We start from the raw sequence: 15728 nt of genomic DNA, 5'->3' as shown, positions 1-15728 counted from the left end.
AATCTGTCGCCCAGGATGGAGTACAGTCATGAAATCTCGACTCACTACAACCTCTCCCTCCTGGGTTCAAGCGATTCTCCTGCCTATGCCTCCCGAGTAGCTGGGATTACATACACACATCACCACACTCGGCTAATTTTTACATTTTTAGGAGAAAACAGCGTTTCCCCATGCTGACCAGGCTGGTCTCGGACTCCTGACCTCACATGATCTTCCCCTCTAGGCCTCCCAAAGTGCTGGGATTACAGGCATGACACACTGCAACTGGCCCAAAGTTTAAAAAAAGTTTAAAAACATCATATTAAAACAGATATTTTAAGAATTTCAAGAGTCTAGGGGAGGTATTACTGCAATTGTCAGGCGGGCAAAACGTTAAGACCAAATAGATCAAATACTTTCAGCCACTGTTTCCAACTTCAACCAATGAATTTTATAATTTATCTGTTACTTACATATTATTTTCATTTTAAAATAAATTTTTCACAAATGATTTGCCAAGTGATACTACATAAAATTTCACACACAAAAACACTAGTATTGCAAAGGTGGTAAAAATATAGTTGCCAAGTCAGCAGCTTCACTGAATTAAAAACCTCAGCTGGCTGGACATGGTGGCTCACGCCTGTAATCCCAGCACTTTGAGAGGCCGAGGCTGGTGAATCACCTGAGGTCAGGAGTTTGAGACCAGTCTGCCCAACATGGTGAAACCCCTGTCTCTAGTAAAAATACAAAAATTAGCTAGGTTTGGTGGCACGCACCTGTAGTCCCAGCTACTCGGGAGGCTGAGGTAGCAGATTCACTTGAACCCGAAAGGCGGAGCTTGCAGTGCACCAAGATGGAATCACTGCACTCCAGGCTGGTGACAGAACGAGACTCCATCTCAAAAAAAAAAAAAAAAGAGACTCCATCTCAAAAAAAAAAACAAATTCTCAGATGACGGTTATCATCTTGGACCAAGCTACTTCATGGCTCCAGGTCTCACTTTTCACTTACAAAACAGAAAGTAATAGCCAAGGCTCAACAAATATAGTTATCTTTGTGATTAATGGAGATAAAGCACAGTGACTGGCATACAAGAGCTTGATATATTTTGATCATCATTATCCAATAAATTAATCTGCATGCAGATAGAAATTATGTAAGGTAAGGTCTACATTGCATCTGTAGCAATAGCTGGTTTATAGTAGATATTAAGTATATACATAATATCAATTACTTGTTGAATAAAAAGTTACACAATGCTTTAAAACTGCAAATTGAATTTTGCTAATCTAACTAGAGTTTTTCATGTCAGCAAGGTCTTGTTACTTGTTCTTACACTGAAATTGTCTTGTTACCATTACTGTTGGTACAATAACTCTCCAAAAAGGATTAGGAATGCCCCAAAGTGAAAAAATAACAGTGTTTACTCTAATACTGGCAGAACCAAATATTCTCTATTGGAAGCTTCTCCATGGAAAGTAATTATGGTAATTAAGGAATAATAAGCGTGGAATGTGCAAAAAGTAAATCTTACTTAATAGTATAAAAAGTTTTTAAATCTATGAGAGAACCCCCTAAGAATTTTCTTTGCATTTTCCAATTTCTTAAAATGTAACCCTCTTGTATGTATTGTAGACAGTGGTATATTAAACATATTTTAAAGACTAATTTTCCTTAAGCTCCTTACTAGGATATGATTAGAGATTAATATATATCTCTGTGTCCTCTGGTAGCACACTTCTTAAACATGCACACAGAAAGAAATGTGTAAAAAGATACCAAAAATATCGTTTGTACTTCAGTGAACTCCCACAACAAGGACCATGATAAGAACTCTACCTCTTTTTATGTAAATATGCATGAAGCCCACGACATAGAAAGCAGTAAAACTTACTCAGGATGGAGACAGAGCTCTGTAAATTATTACCTAAATTGACATGCACAAGACTACTTTCTTTTTTTCAGATGAAACATTTCAAAAAATATATAAAAGCAGAGAAAATATAATAAATCCTCAAATACCCATTATCTAGCTTGAATAACTATTAACAAAAGTTTAAACTGCTTCACCAACTCCCCAAGAAACAAACACAGAATTATACTACCCCGGAATTATTTTGAAGCAAATCTCAGACATTTTATTTTAGGTCAATTATGACAGCATGACTCATACCCAAAATAAACTTGATCAATCTAGAATATACAGACAATCCAGTCACTATCCAAATTTCCCTGATTAACACCTCACACATACCTAAACATAATAATCTGTGTTATTAGTACACAAATTAGTAAAATCATCCTTTATAACATAAGTAAACTCAACGTTAGTTAGAATTGAATTCATCTTCTGCATCCAATCTAAGCACTTCTTGAGAACTGCTGATGATGCTGCTCAAGTCTAACAGCAAAGCAGAAAGAGACTTATAGTCGTGGTGGCAAGAGAGGTTTGCTGCATGGCAATTATATACTCTCCTTTATAATTAACTGTCTTTATGTATCTTTCTGGTATGATTTAACAAAAGATTCAGGTGACGTTTACATTAAACAACTGAAAGTAAAAAAGGATTTAAAGAGACTGGGGAGTTCACTCAAAGTAGCATAGTCAGTAGTCAATCTTTACATTTTGAAAACAAATACAACTTAATAGAAAAAACTCCTAAGATAACATGCTATTTTTTGAATTATTTCCATCATCTACTTAAAAGACACAGAGTTTATATTTATTAAATATTAAGGACTAAATATTTTTTAAAGTTTCTTAACATTTATTACCGGTGTTACGGGGTCTGTACCATCTACAACTGGCTGACAAGCTTCCGCTACAGCTCGAACACGGCCATAGCCAATGGCAGTTAACAACATTTTGGCTATTTTAAGAGCATTTAAATAAACACCCCTTCGAGTTTCCGTATCTGTATTTGGCAAGAAGTTATTTCTTATTAGCATACTCAGTACAAGGGGTAAGCCACCACTTTTCAAGAAGTGAACTTGAAAGTCAGAGGACCCATCAGTTAGAGGCGCACCAGCAGGCATTAACAAGGCATAAACTACCTGGAATAAAAAAAAAAAGGAGACTATATTAAAAGGGATTTTAAAAAATAACTTAGTAACGTCTATTTCTCCTCTGATCATTGCTAAGAAATTCTTGACTATTTTAGAAACTTCCTTTACAGTCTTATCAGTGTTCTTGACATTACCATATAATATAAAAATTATATTTTTGCAAAGGCAAAAACCAACCTCTGTTAGGTATAGAACTTGGGAGGCAGAAGGACCAAAGAAAAGAGAGTCAAGAGGTGGACTACGTTTGCCTTCTCCAACTTTTGCATGGTCCAAACAAACAGCTTGTAATTTTTCTACAGCTGTTCTATCTGCAAAGGAAAAAAAGACACAGACTAAAATAAAACGTAACTCATGTGCTATTATTGTTTCACATTTGCCGAAAAGTATTATTTTACATAAATAAAAATCATATCCACAAATCCCAATTAAGCTGAGATCAAATATTATAATTTATAACTAGAACTGGACGGACTGATTAATGATCAATCAGGACTCCTTAACTGCCAACACAAAATATGAAGGGAAGGGTTTCCTATCCAGAGACTTCAAGTCAATATATCCTCCTTCATCCACTGGAGACAGAAAGGAAAAAAAAAAAAAAAAAAAAAAAAAAAAAAACAATGGAAAGAGAATACAAGCATTGACCACATATAACTGAATAATAAAATGACAAATAATCAATTAAAAATGAGCAAAGGATGTTAACAGACATTTCTTCAAAAATAGACAAATGGTTAGGAAGCAAATGAAAAACTGCTCAGCATCATTAGTCATCAAAGAAATGCAAACAAAACCATATTAACATATCACTTTAACACGAGTAGAATGGATAATCATATTTGAAAAAAAAAATTTTTAAGTAGTATTGGTGAAGATGCGTAGAAACTGTAACACTCCGACCTTACTGGGAGGATCATAAAGCAGTACAGTCACTTTGGAAAAACTCAGTAGTTTCCAATAAGTGAAACATAGAGTTACTGTCATCCAGCCATTTGAGTCCCAGATACACAACCCAGAGAATACAAACATAAGTCCCCAACAAAACTTGTACACAAATATTCAAAGAAGTATTGTTCATAGTAGTTGAAAGCTGAAAACAACCTAACTGTCCATCAACAGATGAGTGGATCAACAAAATCTAGTATACACAAACCATGCTATATTATTCAGCCTTAAAAACAAAACAATTCTGCCACATGCTAAAACATGATGAACTCTGAGGACATTACTGCATGAAATAAGCTAGTCACAAAAAGAAAAATACTGTATTATTTCACTTACATGAGCTATGTAGAGTATTAAAACTCAGAAAGAGAAAGTAGAATGATGACTGTGAGGGCAGAGCAGCAGGAAGAAATAGAAGAGTTGTTTTTAGTGCATACCAAGTTTCAGCTTTGTGAAAAGAAAAAAATGCTGGAGATTGGTTGCATAACAATGTGAAAACACTTATTACTAATGAACTATACAATTTAAAATGGTTAAGATGATAAACTGTACAGTAACTTTTCCATAATTTCTTTTAAAAAGTGAATTGCCTGCTGATGATAATAGTCAGAAGGCATGCAAGCCCAGTTTGAGGAATATTGTACAAAACTGGTCTTTTTCAATAATGTCAATGTCATCAAAGGTGTTATAATTCCTGATACTGATAAATTCTTCTGTGGTTATATATGAGAATGTTCTTGTTCTAAGGAAACACACTGAGACAGTTAGGTAAAAAGACGTAGGTTATCTGTAACTTCTTCTCCAAATGTTAGAAGAATTAATTATATGGAGAAAGAATGAACAGCAGGTGTGACAATGTTTTAACAGATGCAGAATCTGGAAGGGTATATGGAAACACTCTGTATTATTCATGATGACTTTGACACTATTACAATGTCAAAAGTTGGTTATATTTTAATAGAAGAAAAAAAGTTTCAGTGGACCGGGGCAACCATGCAGAAAAGAAAAAACCAAGCAAAACTCAGTAATTGCACTGGAGAAATAAGCTTGCTTGTTGTATAACAACACATTTCTGTAACACCAATTAGCTCATATCCAATCCAATTGGCAAAGAGGATCATAATGTTAGTATAATGTGTAAGCTAAGCTTGGCAGATGGGAAGGCCTCCTCAGCAAGAAGAGCCAGAGAGCAGAAGTATAATTTTCAGATAGAAAGCCATTAGCTTGAGTGCTACATATGTAAAAGCTTTCAGCTCTACTTTAGGAAATGAAAAGGGAACACCTATTCCCATCCTTGCAATGCTCTCAGCTGCTAATGCTTTTTATGTTCCACCTATATGGCAGTCACTCTGTTTCAGAATATTCTTTCATTCACCTGCTTTATCTCAATGCTGTTAAGCCAACAATTTGTCTTTTCATTTTGTGCATACTTAATATTTTCCAAAACAGGAGATAATCACACTGAGGTATCTACCTGGGCCATCCAAATTATGCATAGTCAGTTGCTCTTATTTCTAGTAGTACTCTGCTTAAATTGCATGTTGAATGGCAGCCGGGCATTTGAGGCTGAAGCCTGAGCTAAGTGAAGAGGAGGTTATCTAGGCAAGGAAAAGGTTGGTAGAGAAGATAAATAATTGGTAACTATAGGATTAATCAAGTAAATATATTAAAGAATAATACTCAGCCAGGTTCCTCACTCCTGGAGACAAAACTTTCATATAAGGAAAGAGAAAAGAAACAAAAAGAAGCCTGTGGAACTGGACTAAAATTGGAGGTACTGATGTGATCTCATTCATAGATAGATAGATAGATAGATAGATAGATAGATAGATAGATAGATAGATAGATAGATAGACAGACAGACAGACAGACAGATAAGCCTAGCTTTATTATGCTCTGCTTCACTATGCTTTGCAGATACTGTGTTTTATACAAATTGAAGGCTTATGGTAATCCTGTGTCCAGCAAGTCTATCAGCACTATGTTTTCCATAGTATGTGGTCATTTTGTGTCTTGCGTCACATTTTGGTAATTCTCAGAGGATTTCAAAGTTTTTCATTATTATCATATCTGTTAAGTGATCTGTAACCAGCAGTCTTTGATGTTCCTATTGTAATTGTTTCGAGGCACAATATACTGCACCAGTATATCACAGCAAACTTAATGAATGCTGTGTGCACTCTGACTGCTCCACTGACTGGTCTTTCCCCATCTCTCTTCCTTGGGTTCCCCTAAACTGATATACAATAATGCTTAAATTAGGCCATTAATAACCCTACAATGTTCTAAGTGTTCTGGTGAAAGGAAGAGTCACACATCTCTCACTTTAAATCAAAAACTAGTGATTAAGCTTAGTAAGAAAGGCAAGCCAAAAGCTGGAACGGATCTCTTACACCAGTTAGCCGGGTTGTGAATGCAAAGGAAAAGTTCTTGGAAAAAATGAAGTGTTGCTCCACTACACACAGGAAAGATTAGAAAGTGAAACAGCCTTATTGAAAAGAAGAAAGCTTTAGCTGTCTAGATAGATCAATAACAGCCACGCCTTCCATTAAGCCAAAGCCTAAACCAAAGTGAAGCTCTTACTTTCCCCAATTCTATAAAGGCTGAGAGAAAAGAAAGCTGCAGAAGAAAAGCTTAAAACTAGCAGAGGTTAGTTCATGAGGTTTAAGGGAGGAAGCAATCTCTAAAACATAAAAGTACAAGTTGAAGCACCAAGTGCTGACGCTGAAGCTATAGCAAGTTACCTAGAATAGGGAGCCAAGATAATTGACGACGGTGTCTACAGTAAATGGATTTTCAGTACAAATAAAACAGCCTTGTAGTAGAAGAGGACTCCATCCAGACCTTTCTTAGCTATAGAGGAGAGGTTAATGCCTGGCTTCCAGGCTTTATAAAACAGGCTAATTCTGTTGTTAGGGACTAATGTCACAGGTGAATTTAATTTGAAGCCAATTATTTATTTACCATTCCCAAAAATCCTAGAGTCCTTAAGAATTATGCAAAATCTCCTTCATCTCTGGCCTACAAGCAAAATAACAAAGCCGGGATGACAGCACATCTGTTTACAGGATGGCCTATTGAATAGTATAAGCCCACTGTTGAGATCTACCATGCAGAAAAAAAGATTTTTTTCAAAGTATTACTGCTGATTGACAATGCATCTGGCTACCCAGGAGCTCTGAAGGAGATGTGCAAGAAAATGAATAGTGTTTTCATTGCTTGCCGACACAATGTCCATTATGCAGCCCATGAAGTAATTGTGAGTTTCACTTTATCACTTAAGAATAGCTTGGTATGGTAGCTTACACTCATAATCCCAGAGCTTTGGTAGGCCAAGGCAGGCAGATCACTTGAGGCCAGGAACTTAAGACCCAGCCTGGTCAAAACGGTGAAACCCCATTCCTACTAATGATACAATAAATAAGCTGCACGTGGTGGCACTCACCTGTAATCCCAGCCACTTGGGAGGCTAAGGCGGGACAATCGCTTGAACCTGAAAGGTGGAGGTTGCAGTGAGCTAAGAGGGTACCACTGCAATCCATCCTGGGTGACATAGTAAAACAGTCTCAAAAAAAAAAAAAAAAAAAAAAGGATTACATTTTGTATGACTATAGCTGCCATAGATAGTGATTCCCTGTTGAATCTGGGCAAAGTACATTGAAAGCCTTCTGGAAAGGAATTTCCCTTCTAGATGCCACTAAGAACATTCACGATTCATGGGAAGAGGTCAATATAACATTACCAGGAGTTTGGAACAAGTTGAATGACTTTGAGACATCTGCGGGGGAAGGAACTACAGACACAAGTGGAATAGCAAGATAACTAGAATTAGAAGTGAAGCCTGAAAATGTGACTGAATTGCTGCAATCTCACAATAAAACTTTAACAGAGATGAACTTGCTTCATACAGCTGAGCAAACAAAGTGGTTTCTGGAGATGAAATCTACTCCTGGAAAAGATATTGTTATGAATACTGTTGAGATGACAACAAAGGATTTAGAATATTACAATACATATGCTTAGTTGATAAAGCAGGAGCAGAGTTTGAGAGGATTGACTCAAGTTTTGAAATAAGTTTTACTTGGGGTCAGATGCTATCAAATACTATCCCAAGCTACAGGGAAATCTATCCAGAAAGGACAGTCAATAGTAGAAAAGTTCACTGTTGTCTCCTTTTAAGAAATCACCACGGATGTCCCCAGCTTCAGTAACCATCACCCTGATCAGTTAACAGCAGTTGATGTTGAAGCAACACCCTTCACTGGCAAAAAGTTACAATTCGATGAAGGCTCACATGATTGTTAGTATTTTTTAACAAAAAGTATTTTACAGACTACAGTACAGTGTAAAATAACTTTTATGCGCACAAGGAAACAAAGAAACTTCTTCAACTTGATTTATTTAGAGGTACACTTTATTGTGGTGATCTGGTAATGGAAACCACAGTATCTCCAAGGCACATCTATAGACATATACATATGGTAGATTTTATTTACATGTTAAGAGAGCCCATATTTTATCTTCTATGTAACATTTTACACTAAAACAATCAGTGATCGGTAAATGGCCAATTTAGTCTTGGAGCTGAAAAACTGGTGCATTTGTAGGCCAAGAAATACAGGCCATTTAATGACAGTAAGTTAAAATCAGATGCTATTTATACAAAAATAGCAATTTCTCACAGCTAAAGAAACTACTCTTTCAACTAACCAGATCTGTTGATTACTTGGTACACACAATAAACAAAAAAATCAAAATAAAACTACCATTCCAAGGCACTTCATCATTAGATTTCAGAACTAAAGAGTTAAAAACAAAGCTTCTAGAGAGAAAGTTAAGACACAACAGGCTCAGACGTCCCAGCAACCAATATTGCTATGAAACTGCTGACGTTCTACTTTCAACTCTATGTTCAACCTACTCCAAGTAAAAAAATAGAAAAAAACAAAACCAAATAATAAACTATTGCATGTGGGAGTTTAGCTGTCCCAAAAAGCAATGTCTTAACAAAAAAATCTTAACTTCCATGTATCAATTTTTAGGAGGGTGTGCTTCAGCAAAATGAAGACTGACTCAAGAAAGATGTAAGACCAAGGAGAACAAAAGATCACCAAAGGAAAAGCTGTATACGTAAGTTCTAGAATGACAGCTGTGTCAAAGAGAACAAAGCACAAGGGAGCAGGAAGATGAAATGCTCCAAGAAAACACGATATAACACATTTGACCACATGAACAATTGTTTTAGGAAGTTACTGGAAGGAATATGAGAAAATACAGTAATTAACACCAAGAAAACCAAGCAAATGATAAGGGCAATATTAAAATCTAGTATAATGAGGTGTGAGTAACTTAGGAGATTGTAGTATTTTCAAATTGTCTTAAAAATGTGAACAATGCAGATAGATTTAAACAAAAACTGTGACATGACTAGAGAGGAAGGATATGGTAATGTGTAAGACATACATTTTCACAAGTCAATATTTAATATCGAAAACCTGACACACAAAAATAGCAAGGGCATAGTGCTTAGAAATAAACCGTTATATCCAGAAATGAAAGTTAAACCTTGTAAGATCCACGCCAAGATGGCTGAAGAGGAACAGCTCCAGCCTCCAACTCCCAGCATGAGCGACACAGAAGATGGGTGATTTCTGCATTTCCAACTGAGGTACCGGGTTCATCTCACTGGAGAGTGTTGGATAGTGGGTGCAGGAAAGTGTGTGCAGCCCAAGGAGTGAGAGCCGAAGCAAGGCAAGGCACTGCCTCACCCAGGAAGCGCAAGGGGGAAGGGAATTCCCCTTCCGAGCCAAGGGAAACCATGACACACAGCACCTGGAAAATCAGGTCACTCCCACCCTAACACTGCACTTTACCAAGGGTCTTAGCAAATGGCACACCAGGAGATCATATCCCGCACCTGGCTCGGAGGGTCTCATGCCAATGGAGCCTCGCTCATTGCTAGCACAGCAGTTTGAGATCTAACCTCAAGGCGGCAGCGAGGCTGGGTGAGGGGCACCCACCATTGCTGAGGCTTGAGTAGGTAAACAAAGTGGCAGGGAAGCTCAAACTGGGTGGAGCCCACTGTAGCTCAAGGATGCCTGCCTGCCTCTGTAGACTCCGCCTCTGGGGACAGGGCATAGCCAAACAAAAGACAGCAGAAACCTCTGCAGATGTAAATGTCCATCTGACAGCTTTGAAGAGAGTAGTGGTTTTCCCAGCATGGAGTCTGAGATTTGAGAATGGACAGACTGTCTGCTCAAGTGGGTCTCTGACCCCCGTGTAGCCTAACTGGGAGACATCCCGCACTAGAGGCAGACTGACACTTCACACCTCACAGGCTGGGTGCACCTATGAGACAAAGCTTCCAGAGGAACGATCAGACAGCAACATTTGCTGTTCAGCAATATTGACTCTTCTGCAGCATCTGCTGCTGATACCCAGGCAAGCAGGGTCTGGAGTGGACCTCGAGTAAACTCCAACAAACCTGCAGCTGAGGGTCCTGACTGTTAGAAGGAAAACTAACAAACACAAAGGACATCCACACCAAAACCCCATCAGTACGTCACCATCATCAAAGATCAAAGGTAGATAAAACCACAAAGTTGGGGAAAAGGCAGTACAGAAAAGCTGGAAAATAAAAAGCACACCTGCCCCTCCAAAGGAACACAGCTCCTCGCCAGCAATGGAACAAAGCTGGACAGAGACTGACTTTGATGAGTTGACAGAAGACTTCAGACGATCAAACTTCTCTGAGCTAAAGAAGGAATTACGAAGCCAGCGCAAAGAGACTTAAAAACCTTGAAAAAAATTTGATGAATGGCTAACTAGAATAACCAATGCAGAAAAGTCCTTGAACGACCTGACAGAGATGAAAACCATGACACGAGAACCATATGACAAATGCACAAGTTTCAGTAACTGACTCGATCAACTGGAAGAAAGGGTATCAGTGACTGAAGATCAAATGAATGAAATGAAGTGAGAAGAGAAGTTTAGAGAAGAAAGAGTAAAAAGAAATGAATAAAGCCTCCAAGAAATATGGGACTATGTGAAAAGACCAAATCTACGTCTGACTGGTGTACCTTGAAATGACAGGGAGAATGGAACCAAGTTGGAAAACAGACTGCAGGAGATTATCCAGGAAAACTTCCCCAACTTAGCAAGGCAGGACAACATTCAAATTCAGGAAATGGAACACCACAAAGATAATCCTCGAGAAAAACAACTCCAAGACACATAATTATCAGATTCAACAAAGTTGAAATGAAGGAAAAAAAATGTTAAGGGCAGCCAGACAGAAAGGTTGGGTTAACCACAAAGGGAAGCCCATCAGACTAACAGTGGATCTCTCGGCAGAAACTCTACAAGCCAGAAGAGATTGGGGGCCAATATTCAACATTCTTAAGGAAAGGATTTTCAACTCAGAAATTCATACCTAGCCAAACTAAGTTTCATAAATGAAGGAGAAATACAGTCCTTTACATACAAGCAAATGCTGAGATATTTTGTCACCACCAGGCCTGCCCTACAAGAGCTCCTGAGGGAAGCACTAAACATGGAAAGAACAACCGGTACCAGCCACTGCAAAAACAAGCCAAAATTTAAAGACTATCGATGCTAGGAAGAAACTGCATCAACTAATGAGCAAAATAACCAGCTAACATCATAATGACAGGATCAAATTCACACATAACAACATTAACCTTAAATGTAAATGGGCTAAATGCTCCAATTAAAAGACACAGACAGGCAAACTGGATAAAGAGTCAAGACCCATCAGTTTGCTGTATCCAGGAGACCCATTTCATGTGCACAGGCATACACAGGCTAAAAATAAAGGGATAGAGGAAGATCTATCAAGCAAAAGGGGGAATAAAAAGGCAGGGGTTGCAATCCCAGTCTCTGATAAAACAGACTTTAAACCAACAAAGATCAAAAGAGACAGACAAGGCCATTACATAATGGTAAAGGGATCAATTCAACAAGAAGAGCTAACTTTCCTAAATATATATGCACCCAATACAGGAGCACTCAGATTCATAAAGCAAGTCCTTGGAGACTTACAAAGACACTTAAACTCTCACACAATAATAATGGGAGAACTTAACACTCCACTGTCAACATTAGACAGATCAATGAGACACAAAGTTAAAAAGGATATCCAGGAATTGAACTCAACTTTGCACCAGGCAGACCTAATAGACATCTACAGAACTCTCCACCCCAAATCTACAGAATACACATTCTTCTCAGCACCACATCGCACTTATTCCAAAATTGACCACATAATTGGAAGTAAAGCACTCCTCAGCAAATGTAAAAGGACACAAATTATAACAAACTGTCTCTCAGACCACAGTGCAATCAAACTAGAACTCAGGATTAAGAAACTCAATCAAAACCGCACAACTTTATGGAAACTGAACAACCTGCTCATGAATGACTACTGGGTACATAACAAAATGAAGGCAGAAATAAAGATGTTCTTTGAAACCAATGAGAACAAAGATACAACATACCATAATCTCTGGAACACATTTAAAGCAGTGTATAAAGGGAAATTTATAGCACTAAATGCCCACAAGAGAAGGCAGGAAAGATCTAAAATTGACACACTAACATTACAATTAAAAGAACTAGAGAAACAAGAGCAAACATATTCAAAAGCTAGCAGAAGGCAAGAAATAACTTAGGTCAGAGCAAAACTGAAGGAGATAGAGACACAGAATATCCTTCAAAAAAATTAGTGAATCCAGGAGCTGGGTTTTTTAAAAGATCAACAAAATTGATAGACCACAAGACTAATAAAAGAGAGAAGAATCAAGTCGATGCAATAAAAAATGATAAAGGGGATATCACCACCAACCCCACAGAAATACAAACTACCATCAGAGAATACTGTAAACACCTCTATGCAAATAAACTAGAAAACCTAGAAGAAATGGATAAATTCCTGGACACATACACTCTCCCAAGACTAAACCAGGAAGAAGTTGAATCTCTGAACAGACTAGTAACAGGTTCTCAAATTGAGGCAATAATTAATAGCCTCCCAACCAAAAAAAGTCCAGGACCAGATGGATTCACAGCCAAATTCTACCAGAGGTACAAGGATAAGCTGGTACCATTCCTTCTGAAATTATTCCAATCAATAGAAAAAGAGGGAATCCTCCCCAACTCATTTTATGAGGCCAACATCATCCTGATATAAAAGCCTGGCGAAGACGCAACAAAAAAAGTGAATTTTAGACCAATATCCCTGATGAACACTGATGCAAACATCCTCAATAAAATATTGGCAAAATGAATCCAGCAGCACATCAAAAAGCTTATCTAACGTGATCAAGTGGGCTTCACCCCTGGGATGCCAGGCTGGTTCAACATATGCAAATCAATAAACATAATCCAGCATATAAACAGAACCAAAGACAAAAACCACATGATTATCTTAATAGATGCAGAAAAGGCCATTGACAAAATTCAACAGCTCTTCATGATAAAAACTCTCAATAAATTTGGTACTGATGGAATATATCTCAAAATAGTAAGAGCTATTTATGACAAATCCATAACCAATATCATACTGAATGGGCAAAAACTGGAAGCATTCCCTTTGAAAACTGGCACAAGACAGGGATGCCCTCTCTCACCACTCCTATTCAACACAGTGTTGGAAGTTCTGGTCAGGTCAATCAAGTAAGACAAAGAAATAAAGGGTATTCAATTAGGAAAAGAGGAAGTCAAATTGTCCCTGTTTGCAGATGACATGACTGTATATTTAGAAAACCCCATTGTCTCAGCCCAAAATCTCCTTAAGCTGATAAGCAACTTCAGCAAAGTCTCAGAATACAAAATCAATGTGCAAAAATCACAAGCATTCTTATACACCAGTAACAGACAAACAGAGAGCCAAATCATGAGTGAACTCCCATTCACAGTTGCTTCAAAGAGAATAAAATACCTAGGAATCCAACTGACAAGGGATGTAAAGGACCTCTTCAAGGAGAACTACAAACCACTGCTCAGTGAAATAAAAGAGGACACCAACAAATGGAAGAACATACCATGCTCATGAATAGGGAGAATCAATATCGTGAAAATGGCCACATTGCCCAAGGTAATTTATAGATTCAATGCCATCCCCATCAAGCTACCAATCACTTTCTTCACAGAATTGGAAAAAACTACTTTAAAGTTCATATGGTTCATACTTTAAAGTCCTAAGCCAAAAGAACAAAGCTGAAAGCATCATGCTACCTGATTTCCAACTATACTGCAAGGCTACAGTAACCAAAACAGTATACTACTGGTACCAAAACAGAGATATAGACCAATGGAACAGAACAGAGTCCTCAGAAATAATACCACACATCTACAACCATCTGATCTTTGACAAACCTGACAAAAACAAGAAATGAGGAAAGTATTCCCTATTTAATAAATGGTGCTGGGAAAACTGGCTAGCCGTAAGTAGAAAGTTGAAACTGGATCCTTTCCTTACACCTAATACAAAAATTAATTCAAGATGGATTACAGACTTAAATGTTAGACCTAAAACCATAAAAACTCTAGAAGAAAACCTAGGTAATACCATTCAGGACATAGGCATGGGCAAGGACTTCATGTCTAGAACACCAAAAGCAATGACAACAAAAGCTAAAATTGAGAAATGGGATCTAATTAAACTAAAGAGCTTCTGCACAGCAAAAGAAACCACCATCAGAGTGAACAGGCAACCTTCAGAATGGGAGAAAATTTTTGCAATGTACCCATCGACAAAGGGCTAATATCCAGAACCTACAAAGAACTCAAACAAATTTACAAGAAAAAAACACACAACTCCATCAAAAGTGGGCAAAGCGTATGAACAGACACTTCTCAAAAGAAGACATTCATGCAGTCAAAAGACACACGAAAAACACTCATCACCACTAGCCATCAGAAAAATACAAATCATAACCACAATGAGATACCATCTCACACCAGTTAGAATGGTGATCATAATAAAGTCAGGAAACAACAGGTGCTGGAGAGGATGTGGAGAAATAGGAACACTTTTACACTGTTGTTGGCACTGTAAACTAGTTCAACCCTTGTGGAAGACGGTGGTGATTCCTCAAGGATCTAGAACCAGAAATACCATTTCACCCAGCCATCCCATTACTGGGTATATAATCAAAGGATTATAAATCATGTTGCCATAAAAATACGTGTACACGTATGTTTACTCTGGCACTATTCACAATAGCAAAGACTTGGAACCAACCCAAATGTCCATCAGTGACAGACTGGATGAAGAAAATGTGGCACATATAAACCATGGAATACTATGCAGCCATAAAAGAAGATGAGTTCATGTCCCTTGAGGAATATGGATGCAGTTCGAAACCATCATTCTCAGGAAACTACCGCATGAACAGAAAACCAAACACCGCATGTTCTCACTCATAGGTGGTAACTGAACAATGAGAACACCTGGACACAGGAAGGGGAATATCACACACCAGGTCCTATTGTGGGATGGGGGAAGCGGGGAGAGATAGCATTAGGAGATACACCTAATGTAAACGATGAGTTAATGGGTGCAGCACACCAACTTGGCACATGTATACATATTAACAAACCTGCACATTGTGCACATGTACCCTAGAACTTAAAAGTATAATAAAAAAGAAAAAAAAAAGACCTAGTATTTGACAGCACAACAGGGTGACTATAGACAATAATAATTTAAT

The 15728-nt window shown here is 37.8% G+C and overlaps 1 protein-coding gene across 14 annotated transcripts in view; it reads right to left on the bottom strand.

Moving 5' to 3' along the window:
- The window catches only part of LOC139360962 (ubiquitin specific peptidase 9 Y-linked), a 210444-nt gene that overhangs the window by 70274 nt on the left and 124442 nt on the right, over positions 1–15728 (bottom strand). For all 14 annotated transcript variants that reach the window (XM_071089445.1, XM_071089439.1, XM_071089447.1 and 11 more), the window contains 2 exons: positions 3226–3356; positions 2758–3036 (listed from right to left, as the gene is read on the bottom strand). In XM_071089445.1, coding sequence (XP_070945546.1) covers positions 2758–3036; positions 3226–3356 — 410 coding nt within the window. The remainder of the gene's footprint in view (positions 1–2757; positions 3037–3225; positions 3357–15728) is intronic.

This window comes from Macaca nemestrina, chromosome Y, assembly GCF_043159975.1.
Source record: "Macaca nemestrina isolate mMacNem1 chromosome Y, mMacNem.hap1, whole genome shotgun sequence".
In the NCBI taxonomy this organism is placed as follows: domain Eukaryota; kingdom Metazoa; phylum Chordata; class Mammalia; order Primates; family Cercopithecidae; genus Macaca; species Macaca nemestrina.
This window is presented reverse-complemented; position numbering and strand designations above follow the sequence as displayed.